Below are 27,295 nucleotides of genomic sequence, written 5' to 3'. Positions count from 1 at the left end.
GTGCTGCCGTTGATGGTGGCGGAGGTTTTACGTTGAAGGATCATCAATTATGGAGCACTCCTTATCGTACCTTTTATTTTAATTAACATTTGTTCGTTCAGTGGCAGTTGTTGTTTAGTGGAACTGTTTTTTTTCTTATTTTTCACAATCACCTCACAGTCATAAGCTTCTTCAAGCAGGACACTCAATCTTCATTCAGGTAGTCAGCGTCAAATGAGGCCGCTCGGCAACGCAAACTCTCCCACAACCGTCCAATAGAGCATAAATCATACTTTGTTATTGTTTGCTTACGTAGTGCTCAGTGCTCGGGTGCTCGGGGAGAAACTTTCTTTATCGGGAAGGGAGAGTTTTTCTACTACCATATCGGTTTGCTGTACAAACAAGCCGCCAGCAGCCACTAGCTGCGCACTAGTGACAGAGGAAGCCATCGCAGAACGACCCTCCGGCCAGGGAAAAACAAACAAACAACAACCGCTAGTGTGTGTGTGTATATGGCACTACTTACCGCTATGAGACTGCTGCTGATCGACTCCTGTCCCCGGACGTTCGATTTGAAGTGTTCGATGACCTCCCACTTCGGCTTCTTCGGCGAGCTGTTCTCGTGAATGGTCATGGAATGTGCCGGCGAGGCCGACTCCAGCTCGAGCGTGACGCTCGAGGTGGTCTGCTCGGTGGGCTGCTGGCGAAGGGACGAGCAGCGGCGTGCGAACTTATTCTTGCGCAACGAGGCAAAGTCCTGCGCGGTGCACCGGGTCGATTGGTGACAGGGTTGGAGGTGTTCGTGATGGTGGTGGTTTTAGTCGTGTGCCGGTGGTGCGTTTGGGAGTTTCGGAACATTGCACCAAACGGGAGAAAACGTAACACAGGAGAGACACAAATGAAAAGAAAGAAAAGAAAGAGAAACAGAGGGTAACAGGTGAGCGTGCGCCGTGTGAGAATACGATAAACTTTAGACAATGATTCGGGCGGTAGAGGAGTGCGTCAGTGAAAGTGCCTCCCTCCCCAATCTGTTACACACACGCATACTACAAGGGACGTGCAGCCGGCTTAAGGGCCAGACAGGTTACGCTTGGGAATTGTGGGAGCGAAGCCGGCCTACCAAAAAGCGGAGCTGACCGACCTGAAAGCTTTCGCATCGGTACTAACCAGTTTGCCATCGTTGCTGCTTTTCTGCTTGATGCGTAAGGAAAACCGCTTGCTCCAGTCACGGTTCTGGTTTTCGGTCGAAAACGAGCGCAGCAGTGGTAGTGGAGACGTCATGCTGACGAAGGATCGTCCAAAGAGGTCGGTTCACTGGTGCGATGTATTCTGTAATTTAAACATAGATACAAAAGCAGTTTAAAAAAGTGTAAACGTAGTTTTTATAAAAAGATTTGCTTAAGAGTTATTAATTTTGAAAAGCTTTATTGGCTAGAGCCTAAATGTTCTATAAGAAATGATCCGAAAAAGAGACGCCTAACTGAACGTAGCTTTTATGTGAAATAGTGGAGACGCCCAGTGTTTCACTGCTTGTAGACGAAAAGTTGGTCGTAGATCGAAAAAAGTTAAATGTTACACAACATTTACCCGACATACAAATTATATAGTTTTGAGATCAAAGAAAGACTTTGATCCTAATTTCTCTAAGCGAAAATCCAAAAGACTTCTGCCAAATTTTGCAATTCATCTAGAATCAAAGTCTCTAAAACTGAGTCGCTAAGTTAGGACGCAAAGCGCGCATAGAATCAGCCGGAACTTTGAGAATACGAAACTATAAATTCGTATCCAATCACTAGAATTTCTGGCTAAAGAACAGCTAAATGTTTAGCCGTCGTCGAAACGACTGTGCTTCTTTTAAGGGCAACATCATACGCTGTTTCCTGGAACTACATATTATGCTAGGAGCAGAGTTTTGTCAGGTACATTTGGCGCAAACTATTAATTACGTTACGTATAATTCATTGGTATATAATTGTTTACCATCAAACCGTTCCGACATTTTCTGCATTTATGTGAAGTATGTTTGTGAATAGCGTATAATTATTCCATAGCAACAATACGACGGATTTCACATTATACTGCTTTTCTAGATTCTAAGAATCTATTTAATTCCTTTCGAATGCAAATCTACCAATTTTCAGCTCAGTCATGTGTTGACAGCAAACTTCGCAATTAAGCGTTATTGAGCACCGCCATTTACTAAATCAGCTTTTTTGCTTGCATAACTGTTGCATTGAAGAAATCAAACACATCTGAGAGTTTGAATTCGATTAGGAACATTCTCAAAGAACCCTTACTAAGGAATAAAATGAAAAGACAACAAGCTGTAAGCTGTAATTTCCGAATAACGCTTGCACCCATTCAACACTGTCACCGTCGCCTTCGGAAAAGCGAGAACTATGATTTAATTGCGTTGCCGCTTGCCATCTGCTTAACAGCATCACGCGATCAATGCGATCTTCCTTATCATCGACACCACCGATACCACTTTGGCACTTCATCGAAAACTTCCTCCGGCCACCGCAAAAGTGACTAGTCAAATAAACGCAAAATGCCGTCGCCCCTAGGCAGCAAGGTGTGAGTGAGTGTGCTTGACTGAGACACGCGAATCCCCGAACGGGGCTCGATAGACGCTACTAAGATGGCAAGCGAAGTTGTTGATTTTGTCGCTCATCTGGAATCGAAATTCGTCACGGGAATGCAGGCACATGACACTAACAATAACAGAGGGTGCCGCCTGTTCGCCCGTCTCTAATTGATTTCGGGTCGGTTCTGCTAGCGTCAACCATTGGGAAGCTCTTCCCATGCCAAGTGTGCCGATGGGATGGTCGTGGAATTCCTTGTGGCGCTAGTAAAACTGCACCGAAGCGGTGGAAGGAGCAAAAGCTTGAGTAAATATTTGCTTTTGTCAGCTTAACTCATTGCATGATCCATGGCGGACCTGTGTGGATGGAACGATGGTCGCTCCAACTGGTCATTATTGTATTTTCTCGCAAATTTTGCTGTTGTGTTGTTGTTTTACTTGGTTCTTTCGCTGGTTTAATTATTTTTTCACAGAAGTTCCCCAGAGGTACGCAGTTTGTTCTCGGTATGGCATTTTGCGAGTAAAAATAATTATTCGATATTCTCGTAAAACATTTGACTGTGTCAGAACTTTCTACGTTAGTGCATCTATTGTAAAATATTGCTAAAATTGTTCGAGAGGGCATTACTGTCCATCGATAGTCAAGTAAATATGCACATAAACATGAACTGAGACTTTAATTTTAATAATAATTAGAAGTTGATAGTATCAGATGCTAATATAATAAGTTGATCAAGGTACATAAAACATTCAAAATAAATTTTCCACATTCTTCAAGGTTGGTAGTAATGAGGTTATCAAAAACATTTTCAAACCATGTACGACTCATTAACCATTTCTTGTGAAGTCAAAAATATGATTCATTTACCCCACAGTGTTGATGAATGTTTAACATAATTTTTGCTCATTTATAATACCAAGCCCGAACAAAATCCAACCAATTCAAAGGAAACATTGCTCAATACATAAATTGCATATGTTAAATCAAAGAAATCAAAACAATCATACGACTATGTTTGCGGATTTCCTGCTATGGAATTAAATGCTCTATCCGTGGTGAGGTGGCTTTGTTTTAAAAACTCACTGCACGGCCGACGGTTTGAGCCATTGCTAGTGGTGCAACTGTTGTGTTCGTAGAACGACGCTGGTACAACCGAGTCCGGTGGAATTTGTTTGCCAGCTCTGGATGCTTTTATTTGACTTCCACTGTTGGTCGACTACGAGCACGGCTTTAGCGAACCGCTGGTTGGTGGCCATTTTGCGGTCGCGTAAATATTAGCTAGAGATCGAAACGATGAAGCCATTTGCGGCGAACTTTTGGCTTCGTTTCTGCACCCTACATGCGAAGCTTTTATCAATACGAAACTAACCCAAAAATAGAAAATAAAGGAGAATAGAGCAGGCGAATTGATGGACGAAAAAAAAAGGAAATGGAAAGAGTCGCGCAGTTTGATAGCTTCTCGACGGCTTTCTTACAGTTGGTTGAATAAAATGGTTCACTGATGGATGGAGAAAATGTATGCCGCGTGTGAGTATGCGGGCGCAGGTTGGCTTTTGGCTCAATTTCCATCTGATTTGTACATAAAATACGTTCGATTGTGTTGATCTGTAAATAAAGGAACGCAAAAAAAACTACACGCGCTAGGCACACACTTTGACATTGACAGTCAATCAGCAATAAACTGTGTCTGATGAGTTTTCCACCCTTCATCGACAGTGCACACGGGGGAAACCCCCCCGATTGATCATCTTCCATCGCCATTCGCTTCATTGCCTTTCGCTGCTGCTTCACAGCTACCCAGACCTCACATGATACGTCGGAAGATACGGCGAAAATCTTGTAAACCAATCGTCTGCTCGTGGATGGGATTTTCGATTATCCTTTGGCGGTGGAGGAGGAGCGTTGGACGGGAAAGCGCTAAAGAACGCAAAAAGGAGTGTTTTCTTTATCACACTTCACAAGAAAACTTCACTCCTTGTGAAGCGTTCAACAACGTTTTTGCCCGAGCCGGCAAGCATTATCCGACGGCTTGTGCCATGCTTTCCATTCTCCTTTGAAAAGCCATCAAATCGAACCGGAAGATTCCACCGAGCAGTATCGTCCCATACGCTCGTCCGCCACGCTGCTTCCGCTGCTGTGAGCAGTTTAATCTGACAGCCGAACACACATCGCACATCACTGCGATGGCAGAAGGTGCTTTAAGGTGATTGATGCGTAAACGAAAGCTCTTTAAATCGCGATCGAACACTTGCGCAAAACCCATCCGTCAAAAGTAAGATGTATATTTTGCCATTTGCTTCACTAACCTTGAGAGATATTTTTATTCTGTGCTAGAAACTTTTTCTCAACTCGTACCGTAGGTGAAAGACTCTTTTTAAATAAACAATCGCAACAGGATGGTCCATGCAGACGCCTTGAAGTCTCTAATTAAAAACAAACAGTATCCGGTGGTCATTAGAGTGTGATTGATTGGAAAGCTCAGCACGAAAACGAAACCTTCAATCGGGGTGGGACGTTTCAAAAGAAAGTCCTCTTTTTTTGCAGATACCCAACGAACAAATGGACATTAATTCGTTGGTTTGTTTTTTTGGGAAATCGTAGAACAAATTGTGTACATCGAACTAATGAAGCAAAGACTGGCAATACAACAAAAAACGACATTCCAACTTCCATACCAACCAACCTTTTGAGATATTATTTAAAATTCGTCTGAAAGCATAACGCACCGAAACTGGGCAGCTGAAAAATCAATCACCATTTGTCACCGTACCTATGGGGAAGGGTCGATCCGTTCGCTTCGTCGAATGTCGAAACCATCCGGACGGTGCCAAGCGTAATGGGTAAAAATTAAAACGGCACTAAAATAAAATAAAACAAGCTCAACCGTTTGCAAAATATGTATTGATTGATGATTGCTGTTCGGGTTGTTCCACCTGTTTCGCCTGCCGTCATTTGGGTTTGTTTTTGGCCTTTTATCATAAATATAGCCTGAGAATTGTGTGTGTTTTTTACAAAAGTCTCAAGTTTGGATAGAAGGGTGCTTCCCCGGAAACGGTCATCGATGGAAAATAATTTGATTTCCGTTGGTGGTGCATTTTCCGCTGCCCCGCCAATCGCCAAGTAGACTTGCTGTGTCAACCGGCATGGGCCGAAATGAAATTAGTCGAAAATTGAAGCATGAACACGGGCAACATACGCTGCCATCATGAATCGGTCGATTTCGTCGGTGTCGAAATCAATCGAATGGAAATGACACATTTCGCCGAACCGTCGGTTGCTGCCATGATGCGTTAATTTTCCAATCGATCATTATTATTCCCGACCAGGTGGTACAGTTGTTATACGCCCAAGGCTGTGGTAGGAAACCAGGAACAATTAACAAAAATTGGCCCGTGGCTGAAGATAGTTTCAGGTACCTGAGCTTACCTGACAGATGCTGTCTTATCGGTACAGCACATACAGGAACAGACACACCCAGCACCTCTTCCGGGGAGGACTCCTGTATAGCGCATCAATCTTGCGATCGGATTGAAATGAACCGAAGCGTAAACTGTGTCTGGTGCGATTCACATATGCTGGCGGCTGGGATCAGCAGCGGCCTTGGAGGATTGATAGACGATAGCTTCAATTTGTCTTCACATGATTAATGAGAACACACACGCACACATGCGCGCGCGTAACTTTAGCATGCTCATTAATAAATTGTACTCTCCGTCGGCGGTAGATTGGGCATAATATTATCAGACGTCACATGACACGGGAGTGTTGTTAATCGTGTTATTTCATCGGCCAAAAGTTTTCATTAAATTAAGGATATCTATCACACTGTGCCATTTTATGTGAAGAAGGGCTGAATGATGTCACATAGATATATTTACTGAATGATGTTACAAAGGGATTTACTTTCATAAGCTGGTTTTATTCTTGTAAGAAAAATTCTATGTGAATGTTTTAGTAATTTCCAACTCTTCTTTTGCCTCATTTATTTACTCTGGTCCAATAAAAGCGCCATAATCATTGTTCAACTATAACGGTCGAACGTAATAGATTGTTAGCCTAACTTCATTAGTACATTTAAAACGCGCTTTAGTGAATTTCCTGCCATACAATCAAAACTTAAGTGAATGTTGAACGTATCCCCAACCCACCGACATGATTGCGATATCATCGCGCTCCTCCCGTGTTTTAAATTCTCTACATCGACGTCTACGTTCCACGAATGCCATCGGCATTTTTCCGCAAACATATTCCGAGGCAATGCCTTCCACCATCGAGCCCGCCGTGCATTCCTTTCGCTCCCGCACAGGCTGATATCAGAATGTGGTTCATTTTCAGTCAATTTTCAACGCGCTCGCCCTTGATCTTGCCCTTTCGCTTCCTTCACTGTCGCCTTCCCGTTTCCTTCATTGCCGTGGTACAGCCAGCGGGCAGCTGCGGTTCACCGGCTAAAGCCAATTTATTATCTCTTCTCAGATTAAATCATTGCTGGAAGATGAAACGCAAGGGAAGCGCAAACAGCTGCTGAACGGTACACCGTGTTCCCATGACCGTGGCCTGTCCGGGGTACCTGGGTAGCTGACTTTAGCCCACTCTTCGCCAATCCCTACCCCCAGTCGCCGAACGCCTCTCGTCCTCGTATCTCCGTTGCCCAGCCGATCTGATCAGTTGAGAGCTGCTGAAATGTGGTTGGCAGCAGCAAAACGGACAATCCGGCTTCATTTGCTCGCTCCAGCCCCCCAGGAACCATGCAAATAACAAAAGCTTTGCCATGCGAGCTGCATGAATAAAACATGTGTAGTGATGGTACCAAAAAAAAAAACTAAAGCGGAAAAAGAAAACTATACATAAAACCCTGAACCCTGCCGTGGCGTACATCGGTCTCGTGTGCACTTTTTCGTTTCATTTCCGCTGTTCGCTCTTGCACTGTCCCGCAGGGAAGGTGTTGTCGGTACAGCTCGGACGGTTCCAGTGCCGTCAGGCGTTTGCTGCTCTTAACCTTTCATGTTTCCGTGTATGTCGTGCTGCCGTTTGCAGAGAGCGGGAGGGTGCACTGTCACACCGGACCGACAGCGTCATGTATGGGAAAAAGTGCCGCTGTAACTCCGTCGGCAATGGAAACCGTATGAAAGGCAGGATAAGCGAGATTAAAACACACCACCCCGAAAAGTAGTCCGGAAGGTAAAGTCAGAATACACCTAGTCACACACAAATTGCACACGATGAAAAAGATGTGTCGAAATGTCCTCTGATTGGCGATGGAATTTATCAATCGTGTATGCAGGATAAATAAATTTTAACAAATCTTACATAATACATAATTTCACAAACGACGTTTGAACCCCTGAAACTCTTATGCTCCTTGGGATTTTTTCCGCTGTCCGTTATACGAAAAGATTGATGGGTGTGTGTGATTGTCCAACAAAAGCATGAGGCTTGCCTTTTCATGGAAGAAAAATAGAACCCTTTCAACTGGACCGTTGCGGAATGTTTGTTCACAAAGAATAAAACCTTCCAACCCACACGGTGCTCCACTTAGGGAAAACAATTTTGAAAAATTTCCCAAAAAGGATGGAAAACAGATTTGCCCTTCTCTGGGGATGAAGAATAAAATACCGCGCAAACTTAGGGCCAAGAATTTACGAATCTGTGTATGGTTTACCATTCTTTTCTAACGAAAACATCAATAAAATGAATGTTTGTAGAAAGTATTTAGGCAACAGAAAATCATCATAAAGTCAACAACAACAGACAACACCTGATTGTTAAAGATGTTTTAAATTTCATTGGAACAGTTACAGAACAGGACATCAGTTAACGAATCACTCAAACAAATTATTGTATTTCCTTGAATTATTGGATAGAATCGCATGTGTTTAAAGTGATACGGCCAACTCAGCTGGTCTTAATAACAATTACACAAAAATATCATGTATTTCATAATTTACCAATCCAATTTGATGGTCCGAATATCCAACGCTCTACAACAGCGGCGTAATGTGTCCCTCCAGGACATGTTGATAACAAATCGTTTGCAAAACTTTCCCCACACAAGAACCAATCCATCGCTACCGCTTTGCTGAAAAACCTCGACCTACTTTAGCAACTATCGGCAACAAATTAGCTGCAGATGATTCCCTACTCCAACTCCATTCTGGCATGTGCCAAGTGGCCGTCAATCAGTTTGCACCCCGCTCGTTATGCTTTTCCAGGCGCAAGCTGTGGGCTTTCCACATCATTTTCACCTGCTCAAAATCGAACCATTCGTTTTGACGAGACGGGAGTAGCAGAGGCAGGCCATTCTTCATCCACACAAGGGGAAAGGGTTTTCGCGTGCTTCAGTTGCCGCAACGCTACGGGAAACGAAAACGTTATGGCAGAAGTTTTTGAGCCACGCTTTTTCTTCTCCGTACCACGTTCTTGGCGTAAAACTTTACAAATGGAAGCACGAAAATCGATGCATGATGAACAGCGCCACAGCGAATGAAAGTTGCTCCACATGCGTCCCAAGCAGCAATCGTCCAATCGATGCCGTACTTTGGCACTGATGGTTTAGATGATGAAGGGTATCGATTTAACGTTCTTCCCGCACAACCACAAAACATGCTTCCATTCATATTTCCTTCCGTCTGGGAAGGCACGGGCGAGTATGGGTGAAGAAAGGAAACGGACATTTTTCGAATTTTACTACCGTACGTGAAACGATTTGCTATGTTTTTGCTCCAGATTTACAGATTTTTATCATCCCAGATTGTACAGATGGGAGTGTCTTTGATTCTCGTTAAGAAGGACTGTTTTCTATACGCTTTTTTGCTAATATCGTTGAAACTCATTCACAAATGCTTCGGAGCAAAAAGCAATTCCAATAAGAAATTATAAAATATTGACACCACTATCGGTACAGTCTATACTACCAAATGGTAATAAAATGGCTGCAAAAAAAGAAGCTCATTCAACTCTTTCCTATCAGTACACGGTACTTTACGCCATCCATGCCAAGTTTTCTGACAAGAACAGTACAGTGAGGGTAATATTTCATCGTTGAAAGTGCATTCATAACCGAGCGCTTCCGATGCTCATAAGCTCCGGCACTCGATCGGAAATCTCAATCCGAGCTTATCATGTTTTTACACCACATGTAAAAGGGCATTCATAAAAGATACATTAATGGGGTTGGGGGTCGGTGCTGACGAGATAGCGGAAACCATAACTTACCCGTAACCCCTTGCGGTACCGTGTTGCGGTTTGCCTCATGGCTGACGCTCGAGGAGAAATCGAAGCATAGGAAATCCATCCTAAACATACGATATTGCATGCCAGCTTCCGGCTGTATCAAATCAATCTTCATCCCTGTATGCTGCAACTTATGAGAAACTGGGTACTGACGGTGTTTTTCGCAATAAAACACTGAATCTGAATAGATTTCCTTTCCGTCATTTGATACGGTATCAGCTGCTATTTCGATGCATTAAAAAATGTATCAACAGCGTTTTTCGCCGCCTGTTTTAACGTCAATTTCTAGCTATCGAGCAAACTGTAATCAATATAGAGCGTAACTGCTTTTACCTCTTACGTGAGAACACGATCAAACGTTTCTATTTCAATTGCCCTTAAATGCAAACACCTCTATCGCTTCAATTTGGAGTGCTTCTTACCAGAAATCACGCCAACACCTAATTTCCTACAGGGCGTATTAAAATGATAAAATATATGTTTCAATTTCCGAGTAAGGAATCAAGGGAAATGCTAGTTTCAAAACTGGAAAACGAGAATTTACTGCGAAATAGTTGTGAATTGAATTGATTTTACTTCACGAATATTTTACTTCACGTTTTTACACGTAGTAAAATTTAGAATGTGACTGATCGGATCCTAATTTGTTGCACTTTTGATCGAATTTCAGTCAAAGTTCCATATCAATATAATCGTCCCTCAGTTTCAACATTAAACCGTATACTAGAAGTATCATCACATGCGCTCTACAATGTAAATAATTTTGATCACGCGGAACATGTTACTAACTACATCCAACGGCAAATCCGATTAGGTAACCGCTTCTTACTGGTTATACAGTGATTAATTGGTGTGATAATGCTCCGCGTGGCTGCGTGTAGGTAACATTATGTTTACATGAACACAGTGAGGATTATTTGATATTCTCGGAAGCTACACATTGAACCAAATGTTCGTTTGCACACGATACCTGTCGTCAGTATAATTTGAACCAAGTAAATCACATGTTCGTCAGCCGCAAAACCCGAAACTATTTATTATCATCCTACAGCAGCAAACCATAATGCAGAATAAGATGTCATAAACCACAGGAACGGAAATGAAGCTCATTGTACATCCGATTGATATGCATGGGAATCCGAATCAATACATCCTCCCAAAACCGATCATCCGATTGGCACAGAATACGCAATAAGCTTCCTGTACGTGATTCATCATGGGAGCCGGTGTGCAGCCGCTCCAGACGAAAGAGTAATTAAATCTTTATATCGATAGTGCACCCATAGCACTGCCGGTCGAGCACAAAACAAGCCAAGAGGAGCCGTAAAATATTTTCTCATATTGGCTTGTTAACAACTCCGTAAGGTTTCCCCCTTCAATGCTGCTCAGTGCGAGTGCACTGTTGATCCGGAAAATACATCTTCGTGAGTTTATCTTCTGTAACGTGCACAAACCAACGTTCGACGCTTTCCGACCGACAACATTAGCATGCATTTGGCAAACCGTACCCGACAACATCATGCTGCTCGTCGTTCCGAACGTTTCCCGTCATTACTCCCCGGGCACTATTCCGGGCCGTGCGGCAAAAGATACAACGAAGTGCTGCTCAGGCCGAGGCTCCATTTGCTGAGGTTTTGACAACGGTGTAAGGAACGGGAGGAGGATGGAGAAAAACGAGTGTAACAGCTAACCATTGCATCAGACCATGCCTGACGGGCACGTTCGATACGGTATGTGGGCTTTGCGAGCCGATTTTGATTGACATTTCCGTTATTGCCAGCAATGCACCGAGTGCAACCGAGCTTGATGTCGAGTCGACACGGCTGGCCAGGCTGGCCACGAGCGGTGCGGGGTCTAGTGTTGCATTCCGTGGCTTTTCGGTCCATTGTTTCGAGCGGTAGTATATGGGGTAATCAACTTGGCACGTTTCCGTCCCCATTCGCCCCCCCCCCCCCCCCCCCAACATACGGAAACCGATTCAGCGCTTATTCTTGTACGTATTACGCGAGGATCTAGATCCAGTGCGCCATCTGGTGGCGGGAATGCGTTCCAATGTACGGTTTCGGTGGGATAAGCTTAAGCCCCGTCCATGTATCACAGGGTTGAAGAGTGTTCATCGGCAATCCAGGGACGGCGCTTGCAACCGAAACCCGACTGCCGTTGATGTTGTCATCGTGTGGACAACCGCAATACCTCAGCGTCCCTTTTCCCGTTCCCCAGATGGAACCCATGGGAAAAGTAGACCACCACGAAGAGACAGAGAGAGAGAGAGAGAGAGAGAGAGAGAGAGAGAGAGATAGAGAGAGGGAGTGTGATAAAATTTTGACATTGATCAAATATGCATTCGAAACTTCTTCAACCATCCCGAGATTCGATCCGTCGTCGATCATCCGCTACACGAAACCTTCGGGACATGCGGGTACCGATTGTCACTGCATCGAAACCACGCCGAGTGGTCACCGATGGGAAATGCGAGCACACAACATACTGTCCTGCACAGCCCAAAAAATGGGACCATTTTGATTCATGACACGCTGTAAATTAAGTCGAAACGGTGACTACAATGCAGCCAACCGTTCAATCAGCCAGCAACGCGGGAACTGCAGACAGCGGAGCAAATGTGGTTTGTGAGTGGGGAAACGTGGTTAGCCAACGGGATAAAAATGACGCTCACCGGAGTTGGAGGTTTCTGGTTACGATAAAAGCGCTCCAATGCGTTGACGAAGAAGCGGTGGAGGGTTTTTTGGGCTTTTGAGCATTCATTTTTGGCAACTACGTCGTGCGTCATTAGTGAGGTATTGTTTCGAAATTGGAGTGGTGTGGTTGGAGGGAGCAACGAATGGTACTGCCGCGACTGGCGTGAACTTGCGTAGTAAAAGCACACGCTGTTAAATTGCACCAGTTTCAACCAAAAATTGAGTGAAAATGAAACCTTTCAACCAAGGCACAGTGTTGAACTAATATAAGTATTACCAAACTGTTATTACCCTTCATATTACATCATGTTGAGTACTATAAACGATTGTGCTATCATGATAAAAATAGCTTGGTCTTTCTAACGTTCCAATACAGCAATGCAGCCGTTCTAGAAGAACTATATCTTCAATTTGCACTCAACATGTGTGCAGTTTTAAGCCGCTTTCATGCTATTCTGCACAATTATTTTGTTCTCATACTGTTTCAATCTCAACAAAACTGCGTTCCTAGGAGCACTGCTACTTTGTAGATGAAAAAGTGAACCTATAATAGCTGACCAGTGCCCAAGCTGAGGCCACTCTACACCAGAACCGAACGCAAATAGCAACCAAACCAGGGCAAAAACGACACGACAGATCAACCCAGCCACGCTACCCATTCCGTTTGCCCTCGCACTACAGAGCCGTCTGGTTTGTTTCTCACGGTTTTCCTACATTCCGACAGCTCCGAGCGCAACCCAAGACACATACAGTAAGCACCAGACCCTGCCAGAGGAATTGTTTTGCCGGTGCCTTAGCAAGAAGCTGTCCAAGCTGATAATACTGAAATGAATCATTAATGTGGGCAATCGTGCATGATAATATTCTCCGTAGCCGTGCTGCACACCATTCTCTCGAAGGATCGTTGTACCTTTCCACAGCTTATCGTACGTATTATTTATTCGTTTGATTGTTGATCGGCAAACACTGGCAACCGCAGGTACGGATGATGCCGACGTATATCCGGGTGTCCGAACGAATATACGTATGTTTCCTGCACACGCAACGTCAAACCTTTCATGTCAAAATATGATTTGGGCCACGTGGATCAATCGAGCGGAAAGGTTGATTGACAGTTTCTCGTTAATACGTTTAATTCGTGCTCATTGCTTACGCACTGAAAATGTACGTTTAGGGCGAGAGGATGGGCGGGGTGTTTAACCCTGAAACAGTTTTATTTTTTTTAATTTCTCTACATGGAAACATGTTGAACAAGGGCAAGTTAAATTCGTCCCCGGGTTGAAATACCTTTACTTAGAATGTTTCTTTTAAAAAAACCCCGATGATGTATGATTATAGCTTTCATACTAATCCCTGCTTCATGCAACTGAAATGTAAATTGAAATGATAAAATTGTATCTAAGCATTCCGAGAACACCATGATCAAATAGAACTCATTTTTCATAATAAATGGTATTTGTGTATTGTAGCGTCCCCATAGGAAAACACCCTTCCGTGCAGCTATTTCCTAATCATCCAACCATCGCTCGTTTAATCTTGGCCTGGCTGTTCATGGTCCCATCCAACACTTGGGCTGTACCCGCATCAAACACTGTTGTCTTGTCCTAAAATCCCAAATCTCCAAAATGGAGCAGCCTGGTGACGTGTTAAAATTCCTTCCAAAGACGATAAATAAGTCAAAATCACGAAGATTAATGACAACGGTATGTTGGTATCTGTCTGATCTCCCCGGTTCTACGACGCAACCGTTTTTTTATTTACATTTACTCTGAAAAAATAAAACAATTTTAAAATCAGTTAGCATCCAACGAGCCGGGTAGGAGTGGAAGCCTTTACCGAGCGGCTACCGGTAAAAAGCAAAAGCACACAACAGCACCACCACTACGAACGCTGCACTGCCCGTACGAAGCTTGTATGTGCGTAAAGTGTCTGAATTATTAACCACCTTCCTAGAATGCACTAGAACTTCTCTGTCTCGGCAAACACGATGGCACGCAGGGGAGTGCCTTTGCCTCGTGTTACTTTGTTTGTAAGCTCGCCGTATTTTTCATCGTCATCTTGCTCCGCATAAAAACTGCTGGCTGCCGCGCTGTGATTAAAGATGTTTGTGCCGCTACCTTCGTTCGCGCAGAGCAAACCGTTTGCACCCGTGAGTGAGCCACCTCTTTTTTATGTTTTTTTTTGGGAGCTTGAGCGAAATGGTTGCTCCACGTAATCAAACTTTTTCGATCACTTTTTGCATCAGCACGCACGCACAAACCCGGCATGGTTGCTGGTGGCACCGTTCCCTCAGGGAAGTTATGAAAAAAGTAATCATATGTTTTTGCACATACTTGTAGCTGGTGAGGATTTTGGAGTGTGTTTTCTTTCCGCTCCCTTCCATCTCGCACGCATATCTCAAGCGTTCCTGCCAAATAAACACATGCGGCTCTTCCTCCCCTGTGGGCACGGTTTGCTTCCCCGCAAAGACAAAGCGAAACCAATGTGGGCGAGAAAAATGTATTGTGCATGAATTTCGTAAGTAAACCAGTCCCATAATGTTTTAAAAACTGTATCGTGCTGTGAATAAATCGGCACACTAAGGCATCTGGATGGGGTTTACTTGTTGCGGGCCAAATCGGTAAACTCCCACAACAGTTGCTCACTTTGTCTTCCGTACCGTTTGGTGAAATGTTAAATGCTGTGTTTGTTCATTTCATACCGTGAAGAGCGATAAGAGCATGGCCGAAGAAAAGGGAGCTTGTGTAAAAAGTTTATTACAATACAATTAGTTTATGATTGAAATTCTATGCTCTGCTCTGTAACTGACGGGCTACTTTTAAGTTAGAAATATTCACACAAGAACAAAGCTGTTAGTTATTTTCCCCGTTTTGGATTGTGTTTAACATTAACTTATATCAAACGAAATAGCACAAATTAACCCAATCGTGCTTCCTTCTGGGCAATTTATTACAACGGCGTCTCAGCATGCTGCACTAGTTTAACAATACTATGAACATAGTAGTAAATCCTTTGAAGTGTTGAGTCGCTCTAAGATATGGAGCAAGTGTAGCGATCTGATATTTTAAATCGACCCTCTAGATTTCAAATAGCACAGGACGTCCCAAATATCGTTAAAATATAATAAAAATATCTATCGGTATTGCTCGCAATTTATAAAGACTTTCGAACCTTTGAAAAACTTGTAAATAATTACATAAGTTACAATTACCAATAGCGCTTGCTTAGCATCAAAACTGAACTATTCCATCTATTTTCAAACACAAAAACCAACTATCGTTACAAGATTTTCTAGACTAGTTAATACGTTTAAATAATTATATGTGTTTCAGATTATGAATGAGCGTTTCAGTCAGTGATTACATTGTTAATAAAACTGACAAGAATGGAGTTCTGTTTGTTTTATCTTTCCTTGCAAATTATTCCTAACTGCCACTTCACGTAATAAAGTTTGAACTCAAAGATTGTGCCGATTGAAACATTCTTGCTCTGCTTCCGGTAAGTTCATCGTTGCTCTTGACTACTGAATGTTGATCTTGTGCCTCGTTTCACCTGCCGGAAACTATGATGTGATTTATTTTTGAACAGTTCGTTTTTATATTACATTTGTTTTACCTTGCAATAAAACTATCCAACTACTAGCTTCCCTTTCTTCCGTTTGCTTTCGAAAGATCGCCAGCACTCAAATCACACATTCACACGCACCTACATAGGAATATTGCAAAATGATTGCACTGCAACCCTCACTATTTTAGCCGGTCGTTCATAGCATCGGCAGCACTTACCCCGCCGATACGGTATTGCTGCCAAAATGAGAAAACTTTCACGCTTCAAAATTACCACCACTGGCAGTGCCAGCAGTGCAGTTGGGTGGGCGAGGGTTGCACTGAAATTTCGTCAATTAGACCTCCAGCAGGAGTAACTTTTACTTGTTGAGTCTGGGGCGTTGTAGCCGGGGCCCTCATACCATGTGTTCCATTCTCCGGACCTGCTCTTTGAAGTGGCTTCCAGTACCATCGAGGAGTCAATACCCATCCGGGATTTTCCCAACCCACACCCAGCAAAGGGAACAGCACAGGGTTGAGGGTGAAGGGTTTTATGTTTGTTTTGTTTGCTAGCTGAAATGTGAATAATTGTTCTGCTAACTGCTTAAAATGCGGCCAGAAGATGCGGGTTCTCACACTCATCCGTCACGAGTCAGGGAGCATGCGACACCACGCGCACCTCAGGGGAGATGAATTACGTACGGGTGGCACATCTTCAGAGAATTGGCTCAATCTGGCAGTGAAAGTAGTTTTGGGAAACTAATTTTGTTGCCAGCTAATTACGCTCAGGATATGTAAACTTTTAACGAAAAACCGGTCCTGTTTATGGAATAATTTAATAGATTGTTCACACCAAGCATCACGCTGTGAATAAACCCGCTTTTGAAGTTTAAATCGGTCGAAAGCGGTGATGATAAATATAAAATTACTTGCTATGCGTCTCCGGATTTCGCTGTCGATGTCGTTGTCCGAAGTAACGAGTTTTTTTTTAATGTTTATATTTCGAATAATTTAAATGAAGCTCACAGCTATACGACACACACATATCGAAGTTAAATGAATATTTGATACCCTGTTCATAAATGTAAAATAAACATGTTTTTTTTTTCTTATGAATATTTGAAGTCAAACTGCAAATTTTCGTAAAATATGTTTCCCAATTCCATCGTTCCGCCATATGTTATACATATTCCATCGCCATGCCGAGAGCTATCAATTAACGGCTTATTTCTCATCAGCGTTCAGGAGCTTATTTCATACAACCATCCCGTCTCTACGGAGTGAAAAACGAAAACCACTTTCATCTCTTTTTCAACTCAAAATGAACTTTCCCATCAACCACAAAGACCACACACCCACACGAAGCACACGGATCATGTACGCCGGCTTGGCTAAAAATGGCTCAATCCTCTTGACAATTTCATTAATATAATCTCACGATGCCGAAAATTCCGTGAAGTGTGTCACACGAAAACCGCACGATATCGTACACGCGCCTCCCTTGTACCGGAATGCATAGAGAGTGAATTTGCCACAGGTGATACCAACACCCGCGCCAGCCGCACACACCGTTGACAGTGCAGCCAGCGCCAGCTGGTAGGAAAAATGTGGCAAATAATATGCCACGCACCACAATGCGTAACAACACGGCACGTCTCTCCCGACACCCGGGTTTGCATCGGCGATAGAAGTCCCGCACATTTCCATATTTTCAATTTGTAGGGCTTTAGTTTTACACCGACTCGGCTCCCCGGTTGCCCCGAGCGCATCATCGATATCCATCACACCATCTGGCTGAACCGAAGGGGTTCCATTATGCGGAACACTCCACTTACCCACTCCCAAACGGAGCTCTTTCTCTGTCTCTCTCACACACATACACACCATCATTACGCTTGGAACTGCTCGTTCTAGCCAAGTACCGGGGGGGTGTCGGAATGTGCAAAGCCCCAGCGAAGATTGCAAGCTTGCCGGCAACCGTTCGCTTTACCCGCGAGCCGGAAGTGCTCGACAGAAGCCGGAGCGGGAGCCTGGCGTGGCGTGTGATAGGAAAGACGCGCGCTTCGCTTTGGCCCCGTTAGAATGCATATTTCCACGCCTAATTAGTATGCGATTGTAGTGCTGGGCAGTGGCAATTGTAAAGCGCGCTCGTGGTTGCGCTTTGGGAGAAGATGGAAGGAAAAACATTCCCATGCATTCATAATCGGTAATTAATAACGTACGCTTAAAGCGCCCGCAACGCCGAAGCTCAACTGTTAAATTGGCGGTTCTGTGTGCGTGCGCGAGTATTTCGGCATGCAAACAATAAAATGATGCCCCGTGCCCCCACCGAACCGGGCACGGATCATCGGTAATCAGTTCGGTGCGTTTCATTAGATCTGTTTCAGTGTGCCGCGACGACGTCCGCTGATCGATAATGGCGGATGCGTGTTACTCGCGGACGAGCGCATGTTCATCATTTGGTCAGCTGAATGCTAGAACGCAGAACACTCTATTGAACACACTAATTACAGCGCTTTGGACAACATTCATTGAGCGGATCATCTCGGCCGAATGGTTCATAGTGATGGATTGGATGAACTAATGAAGATTTGGCGGTTTGCAAGTAATGTAAAGGTGTAAAATAAAAGCATATTGCTGCATAAACTGTAGAAATCCTTTTTGTTCTGATAATTTCAATTTGTTCCACTTGTTCGGTCTAACAAATTGCTTGAATGTGTAGAAAATCTCCAAAACAATAAACCTTCATTTGCCACCAGCTGCACGGTACAGATTGCAACTGATTTAATTACCTTTTTTCTCTGTTTATTTTGTCAATTCTCAAAACGCTAACGGTACGTTAGATCTTTCGCAAATTGAATAATTTTCTAATTTAAACTTTCAACAACCGACCCTTGAAAACGTACCCGGATGTCCATCCCTTCATAAAGCGCCCATTTTATGCTTCCTTTGCTATTTTTTTTTTTTTGGTAATGCCAAACGTTTCGCACGACCACCACCAGCACACAGTGTGTACGCGTGAAGGCAAATTCATTTACCCTTTGGAGGCAAAAAAAAGGTTGTAACCGAGGAAAACAGAGAGAGAAAAAACCACCTTTCCCCTTGTTTACATTGGACAGCGTCCAGCGGTGCTTGCTAATAAAACCGACCACAAGGAAGCACCTTTTAGTTGCTGTTGCTTTAACGGCCGCTCGTGTCCCTTTGCTGCGAACCGACGGCACGTGCAAGCTTTTAAAAACCTTCCGCGATTTTGTGTATGTATTTTGTTTTTGCTTGCTCTCTGTAGTCTTGAAGATATTTTAATTTAATTTTTGTATTTCTAGCTTGACCGCAGCAGACGCGCTGAACAGATGAAAGCAAACTCATAAATATGACCTTCATTCAATGTGTGCGCCCGAGAGTGAGCAATAGATTTACGGAAAACACACCGTTTTCGGAGAAAGTGGGTGATCAAAATTTAGAGAAAAAAAAATCTAGCCCGCAAACAGAGAAAAGGTACAGGAAGTTGAATGTTCCAAGCCAGCTTACACCAGGACAGGGGAGCTTACGTAAACTTTTCCAGCAAATTAAGTTCGCTCCGTAATTGCCTGTCCAAAATGTTGGCAGGCACAGGGCCAACGCAGCGACTGTAAGCCCCGTTGATGTGCCGGTGCACTGTACACAGAATGTTAAAATAGACCCCCTCCCGCCTCAAATGACTGGGCGACACACGGGGCCAGCACGCCAATCTATAATTACACCGGGCTTTACAGGCCAGCACAAGCCACAGTGTCAAGGTTATGGTTGAGGTGAAGGTCACGACAGACGACGCCCGGTTGTCTCGATCACTGTCCATTAGGACGGGGAGAGGAGCTATTGGGATTCTCATCGACGCAAAACTATTCAGTTTTGTAGCCGGAATCGTTACGATTCTGTCGAGTGGTTTTTTTTTTACGCACAGCTATCGTAAAGTTGACGCAATGGGTTGGCTTGTAGCAGAGATATTTGACGCTTATCAGCGCTATGAAACGGCTGTGGGGGTTTTGTCTGTGTTTACTTTCGGTCATGATTCAATGCAAAGACATTTTGTAGCAAATTTACTGCCGGTACCAATTGCTTCACAAAAGCTTGTAGAAGTATCGAGATATATTAAACATGTACGTAGAGGGTGGAAGAAGGGTAGTCTAATGGTAAGCGTGCCGACTGAACGTGGTTCGATGCGTATCAGTGTAGTAAACCTTTGTAAGACCGGTCATGACCATGTCGATTGTTTGAGGCAAAAGAAAGTCATAATAAAACAGAGGATTATACAATGTCTTATGCTGTCTTTCGGTTTGTAAATAAACAGCCAGAAGCAGTTCTGTGACGACCTACTCTCATTTTAATTTGATCAAATTTGGATTGTACCGAACAAAAATGGAAAAAAAATACTTAGATTGCGCCTGTTTATAATTCAGTCTGAAGACCGTTGTAGGGTTTAAAAACAACAAAAAACCATTTTGTTATTTTTTTATTAGAATCTTTCTTCATGTTCTCCAATTATCTACCCTTGATAAGCTGTTTTCAATCCATTTTTCAGAAACTGTCACGCCCACAGCATCCGTGTAAGTTATTGCTTGATTGTTGAGTTTAGAAGCAAAAAACCTCAACTGACCGCTGCCCCGAGGTAACCGCTGGATTGGCAGACAATCAAGATCGGACCATCTTGGCGCAACATCAAAGTAGCATTGCCCCTCTAACCCACCCTTTCGTCCCGTGTGTACTACACGTGCTGGAATTTTAATTGCATTTTTATCAGCTAATTATCTCGAACCCATCCACCATCGCATACCCGTCATTCATCCGGAACCTGGGCGCGTACATCCCTTTGGGCCGTAGTCGGGTAGGGCTTGGAAGCTCGCACGATAGCCAGTAAATCACTTGACCGGATTCCAATCTTACCAGCACACGTGCGATTGCCCATCTGTCTCCGCAAGGGCCCTACCAAGAAATCCAATGTTGAAAGGCAGTAGATTGCTTCTACCGTACCTTGTAATTCCTTCGCCCCGAATCTGATACAGCAAAGGAAAAGGAAGGTGAAAATGAAAACATGTTTCGGGGGAAGGGGAATATTCTCCTGCAAGAAGGTAAACATGTTCCCACATATTGCCCCCATGAGTTCATCAATATCAACCGTTTGTTTTTGTTCCTTTCATCGTTCAATTTTGTTTGGACAGTTTCGTTGTGCGCCCGTATTGACGACGGTATCATCAGCAAACCATGTCGGCATCGCCCAAAACCGAACAAAAACACATCACCCTCAACCGCTCCCGCAATACTACAGGTAAAGGTTCCAAATCTGCCGGAAGTAACCTTTCGTTGCTGCACGCTTGGTACCGTAACCACTCACCGTACCACGTCTCCCGACCGTCGGCTTAGCTCGGACGACCGCGGCTACTACTCCCGTGGGATGCCGAACGTGGAGCGCTGCGAGTGGCGAGCTATTTGGAAATTAATTTCCGCTCCCGCGATTGGCGATCCTGGACGGACGCCCGGTGAATACGGCCGATCGGAGTACAGTTTCACCTATCGATTTCGGTTTCGGTTTCTGCACATCCGGCACGCAACGGCACGCAAACACATCGATCTATTACGGCCCACCCACCCCGCTAGAAATGAAGGGCTGACATTTGGTTCGTTACGTTTTATTTCTCCCGAGCATTCGCTGTTGCTAGGAAAATCAAATTTCGGTTGCTGCTGCTGTTGATTCTGCCCCAATTCGTCCCATGAGACGCGAGTCACAAAATAAGCGGAAAGGCAGGAAAAAAAATCCCGTTTGCTTTCACCGTCTCATTTTCCTCCACTCGAGGTTGGAGAACACTTCGGTACGCACGGCCGAAGCCACCCGGCAAAGCGGAAACATTAATGCGCAATCGAATTTCCACCGAAAAATCAACTACATCCGGCCGTTTTTAACTCGAACGACCACTCCAATGCACTAGGGACGGTAAACATTCATTCCAAGCCGGTTGGCCTTTGTCTGTCATTGTTCGGTAAAGGGGTACGGGAGCGAAACGGTGCAGCGAGGCTGCTCCGTGCGGCAGGATACAATTCGCATTCGGCCTTCCATTAAAGCGTTGTCCATCGGCAACGGGAGTAGAGCCGTATGCACACTTTTCCTCCCCATTATGGTGAGATATTCATCGTGGGTAATGGAGGGAAAGTAATGAGTTGTAACCGCTCGTTACATTACTCGCTATTATGGTCCATTCATGGGGCCACCGCCTTTGAAAAGAACGTCCCAAGGATGGGTTTCCACCCTGTAAGCACACGGCAGCATGCGTACCGTACGCTTCGGAATCCGCAACGTGTCAGTAAAAGTGAAATGAGGGTATTGTGATTTGATTAGACCCGGAGCCGCCATCCACCAAGCCGTTACGCGCACCGTCGACCAAATGGGCAACCGTGCGCAGGGAGAGTTTAATAATCACAGCATAGCAGGTAAAGATTGGACCACAGTTTTAGTTTATTGCTTCATTCAAAGGACATAATTAGAGATTATCTCCTGTGTTCGGTGCTGTGCACGACCCATATACTGGCAAAAGCTAATGGAATCGTAATGGGAGTAGTAGCTTGCAGTGTGGCTATCGCTTCTTTGTGAAGCTTTGCAGATATTTGTTTGGCTTTCATATTCAATAACGATGCTCTTTTATCACGTGACATGAATAAAGGATTCGATTTGTATGTCGAGACAAAAGCAATGCTGAACTGCTCTACAAATGAGATAAATAATGCTTAATGGAAAGCGAGTGTTTGCATGGATTCAAATAATTCTTCTCAGAAATGTTGATGGGGTTTGAGTGAAATTAATGACCATATTACTGTAAATAGTTCCATACCACAAACATTCAGTTTAAGAATAAATCAATTTTATATTTTTTTTTCCTTTTCAAACACGTATTTAAAAAAGAGTGAGAACAATTTAATTTTTTTTTTTGTGTTTTCTATAAAAAAGAGAATATCTTGAAAAGCATCTAATTGAAATGCTAATAGTACACACGTGCCAAAACTGTAATGAGGCTTATTCATACAAACGGATTTGTTTGAAGTACATCCAAAAGTACGTATTTTCAACATTTCCATCCATTAACGTGAAGCAATGTGATCGCAGCACAGAATTTCAGCGTCAAGTGTTCACGTTGACTTGCAAGAACACTTAAGCCTGTGAAGCCTTCGAAAACTCAAATTTCTTCCACTTCCAGATCAGAGCTTCAAGCTCAGCTTTGCGATGTTGATGAGTTTGAAATATTGCTCTTCACAAATTGTTTCCTATTTTTGCTTCTTCGAAATCTCAATTCAGATATTTTCTACAGTTCACGTGATTGATCGTTTTGATCCATCCCAATCACTGAGTAATCTAACTGACATTTAATAACACATTTAATTTACCCGCCACATAGTACACACCAGCATGGTCAACATAAAAAAAACTAATGAGCTCAACATACAAACCTGCCCATCCATAATCAACACGTCACAATAAGTCAAAATATAAATCATCCTAATCACAGCATATATTACCCCCTGGACACGTTGTTCACGTTTCCCTCGCGGCGTATCAATCGTGTAGTTCAAATCAAATGTTAATTTGCTTACTTTTTCCCGCGTCAGCCACTGCCTAGCCGCACCAAACGCGCCCTAAGCCTCCCGGTATGTGTGTAGGTGTTTGCATTTAATAATAGGCTCAGAATAAATTGGTTCGCAATGAAAATTGACATTCTACGCCCGCCGGCCGCCTCTACCACCGGGACAATATTTAACCGAACCGAGGCAATAAACATGATTTCTGATTGACGTGATACAGAGTTGCTGGTGGGGTTTTATTTTCTTTTATATTGGAATTGATTTTTGTGACATTTTTTGAAAGCGAAAACATAAACACGTGACCGTTTGAGTCCTAGCACCGTCCGCAGTCGATGCAGATGAATCTATTTTATCATTTCCGTAAACAATCCGTATTTGCTGTTGCTGTGTTTACTTGCGCGTCACTGGTTGTCCGGCAAACAGTGCACAATGTTTCCAACCAGAGTTTTTATTCTGGCATGTCCAACCGTTTTTAGGCCCAAAAAAGGGAGCGTAGCTACAACTGCTTTATTTTTAGTGTCCAGAATTAACTCTCCGAATTGTTCTTCTTCGCCCTTTTCGGAAAACAGGCTATGGCGTCTTTTTTTTTGGAATGTTGCCAAACGTTGTGTTACCCTGCGGTTCTGAGAAAGGTCACGAACAAAGACAAAGTGATAGCAGAAACTGCTCGATACCCTTGAACAGTGCAGACAAACTAGACACTTATATAGCCGAATCGAATAACCTTACCCTTGAGACTGATGGTCACTACGGCAGGAGTGCGTCCGGAATTTAACGGACCCTTACCGTCCCTGGAAAAACTATCCCCATGCTTCTCTGTGCTTCTCGGAATGACTTTTTTGCCCAACGAGAAAAGCTGTTGTAGCCTCCTGCACCTCCCGGCAGGGCTTCTAGAAAGGGATTGCTAATTAAATTTGAATCACTACGTGATAGAAATTAATCACTCAGCAGGTTCGGAATGGTTCGCCCGACACTCCCATTACGCCAGTCACAAAATATGCTCAACATGTCGCGCAAAATTGGCCGAAAGATTGGCTTGCTTTCGGAAACGCACCAGAACCAACAACGCGGCGCAGGGAGTGGTGACGACGTGGCAAGAGGAACATAAATTATTTCCCCATTTCCAGCGTGCAGCAGCGTGCGCCCCTCTGAGGAGCTATAAATAATTGTTCTTGTGCGGTGCTCCGGGGGCTGCACCACAGACAGGATTTAATCCACGTGGCCAAGTTAAATAAAATGATGTATTCAGCATGTTTTTCCCCCTGATGAGCAGTCGGTTTGTTTCGTCGTCCAGCGCTTACTTCCCCGAAGTCATCCAGCGTGAGTGCTAATCGAAATTTTTGACACGACCCGTGGATCTCTGCATCGTGCTGTCGCATCGTGGCGCAGGCTAGCTCGAGGACTACCACGGACAGCCCTGCCTCGATACGTGATATCGGACCTATGCCCGTCCCGCACGGTCTGAGATTATAAATTTATTGCATTGGACAATCGGCTCCTATCGACCTCTCCAGCCGCCGTCCTTTGTCGGTTCGTCCTGTTCGTCGTCGACGCTTCGGGCAGGCCGAACAAAACCATGCTTGGAGCGTTATGTTTGTGTTCCGCCGCGTGCAAGCGGCACTGAAGGATCCGGGTGCCACTTTGGGTCACTTTAATCGTTTTTCGGCGACAAAACTTTGTCACCTGCTGGGAATTGCTGCTTTCGGCAACGGCCAATCGAAGAAAACGAAGGTAGAAAGTGAGAGTGAAATTCAATCAACGGTGTTAGTAACAATGAAAGAATAGAAAAGGAAACACTCTACCAGCAGCTGAAAGAAATTTGTCAATCTCGAAGGTTCTGACCTAATCCGAGGTCCGAAAACTTTGGCGTGTGCGATAATAAAATATCTATTAGGATCGGAGCGCTACGGTTAAGCTTCCGCGTCATCGGCAATTGAGTTATTGCTGCGTTGCTGCCCCGCCATACCGATACCCACCACCCAAAAAAAGGGGGAGGGTGAGCTGTTTTTTGCACATTTGGAGCTAGCGAAGAAGCACGCACACCGGAACGGCTGAATACAATTTTGGGCTTTAGGCGCACCGGCTCGGCACAGTAAAGCGAAAGCTTATGTTTAAACGGTTTTTTATTAGCTTTTGGCGACGAAGAGAAGGACGTAATCTTGAAATAATTTTCCACCCCAACTGGAAGGGCGTGCAGGGTATACGTTCGCGGGTTGAGATTGCACCCAGCGCACCCAGCCCAAAGATTCGTTGAAAAATAAAAAAAAAAAAATACCTGTCGCATCATTAACTACGATCAGACAACGATTGGCATGTAGCAGAGCCGGTGAAAATATTTACTGTGCTATTTTCTTGGAATAAAATTTCCAAACAGCTTGATAAAAGATAGCTCTGGGAATGGAGTGTGTTTGATGTAATGCTAGAAATGCGAACGCATCACATTAACGAGCACCGGAACCAGCACCCCACTGCCAGACAAGTTCGGAGAAATCCAGCTCCGCTTGCTGCTGCTGCAACAACCGGAGTGGTTCTAGGCCGGTATCGCCCACTAATGGGCTTGGCGATCGATGGCATGATTGGCTTACCCACGGGCAAAAACCAACCAAGTTGGCAAAGCCGGCAACGAAAATAAAGGAATAATTATTCAGAGAATTATGTTGATACATGAACTAACATGCATGATTCAAATTTTCCAATAAATCTGATGGATTGGTTGGCTTGGTATCGATTCATCATAACATTAATTTAAAAAATACCCATATACATGAAATGTACTTTATATAAATTTATATTTAAGCATAGTTTCACAATCAAACATACCCTCCAAACGTATTAATATGAAGCTCCATTATTTAAACACTTTAACAAGAAACTCAAATGCCAGCAGTAGCTGTTGTGAAAACGCTGACACACCAATGCTTTCAAAAACTCATTTCGATTCAACACATTTCAAAAGAAACGTTGCTTTGGTAAGCATTTCTCAAGCAATAATTTATTCATACATGCTAGAGCTCCAGTCTGCCTGGTTAGGGGGACGTGAAATCCAACCCAATCTCGGCTCACCAACCAACCGGTGAGCAAGAAAAATCGTAAACCAATCAATTTCGTGCTCCGTGCTCGCATCGAAAAAGTCACCCCATCGTAACCCGATGATCCATAATGAAATCGACAACACAGAGTTTGAAGCAGAGCTGAAACTTGTTCTGCTTTTCGTTCGAAAAATGAGCATAGCAATCGGAATGATAAAACAAAGAAGAAAAAACACACACAACCATCCCCAGAGGGTAATGGGTCCTCGAGGCGAGCCACAATCTTGTCCTCACCTCGTCAACCGGTAACGCGTAACCTGGTAAGATCGCATCATACAAGAAACTGCACTTAACTAGTTACGCTTAGGAGAAGAAAAACGCGCAGCAAACGCTTCCAGCGCACGGTGCTTTTCTTCCAAAAATAAAGCGATCTTCACATGCCGCTCGGTACGCACTTGTAGAAGAGACGCCGCACCCCATTGCACTCCCATTCCTACCTACCGGTGCCGGAAAAAAAAACAAGGATCCCCATTAACAATCGCATTTCAAGGGGTACGCAAATTTGTCCTCCCAACAAGATACCAATTTCGAGCGCGCGCTGAATCTTTACAATTCTTCTTCCCCCTTCC

At 44.0% G+C, this 27,295-nt stretch overlaps 1 protein-coding gene across 4 annotated transcripts in view; it reads right to left on the bottom strand.

The window, feature by feature from the left end:
- Positions 1 to 27,295, bottom strand: part of LOC120895392 (adenylate cyclase type 6) — a 78,065-nt gene that overhangs the window by 39,111 nt on the left and 11,659 nt on the right. For 3 of the 4 annotated variants that reach the window (XM_040298714.1, XM_040298725.1, XM_040298707.1), the window contains exons 3-4: positions 1,147 to 1,308; positions 506 to 736 (exon numbers count right to left, since the gene is read on the bottom strand). In XM_040298714.1, coding sequence (XP_040154648.1) covers positions 506 to 736; positions 1,147 to 1,260 — 345 coding nt within the window. In that variant the 5' untranslated portion in view covers positions 1,261 to 1,308. The remainder of the gene's footprint in view (positions 1 to 505; positions 737 to 1,146; positions 1,309 to 27,295) is intronic. The other variant, XM_040298736.1, reaches the window with a different exon arrangement.

The sequence above is a fragment of the Anopheles arabiensis genome, chromosome 2, assembly GCF_016920715.1.
Source record: "Anopheles arabiensis isolate DONGOLA chromosome 2, AaraD3, whole genome shotgun sequence".
Classification (NCBI taxonomy): domain Eukaryota; kingdom Metazoa; phylum Arthropoda; class Insecta; order Diptera; family Culicidae; genus Anopheles; species Anopheles arabiensis.
This window is presented reverse-complemented; position numbering and strand designations above follow the sequence as displayed.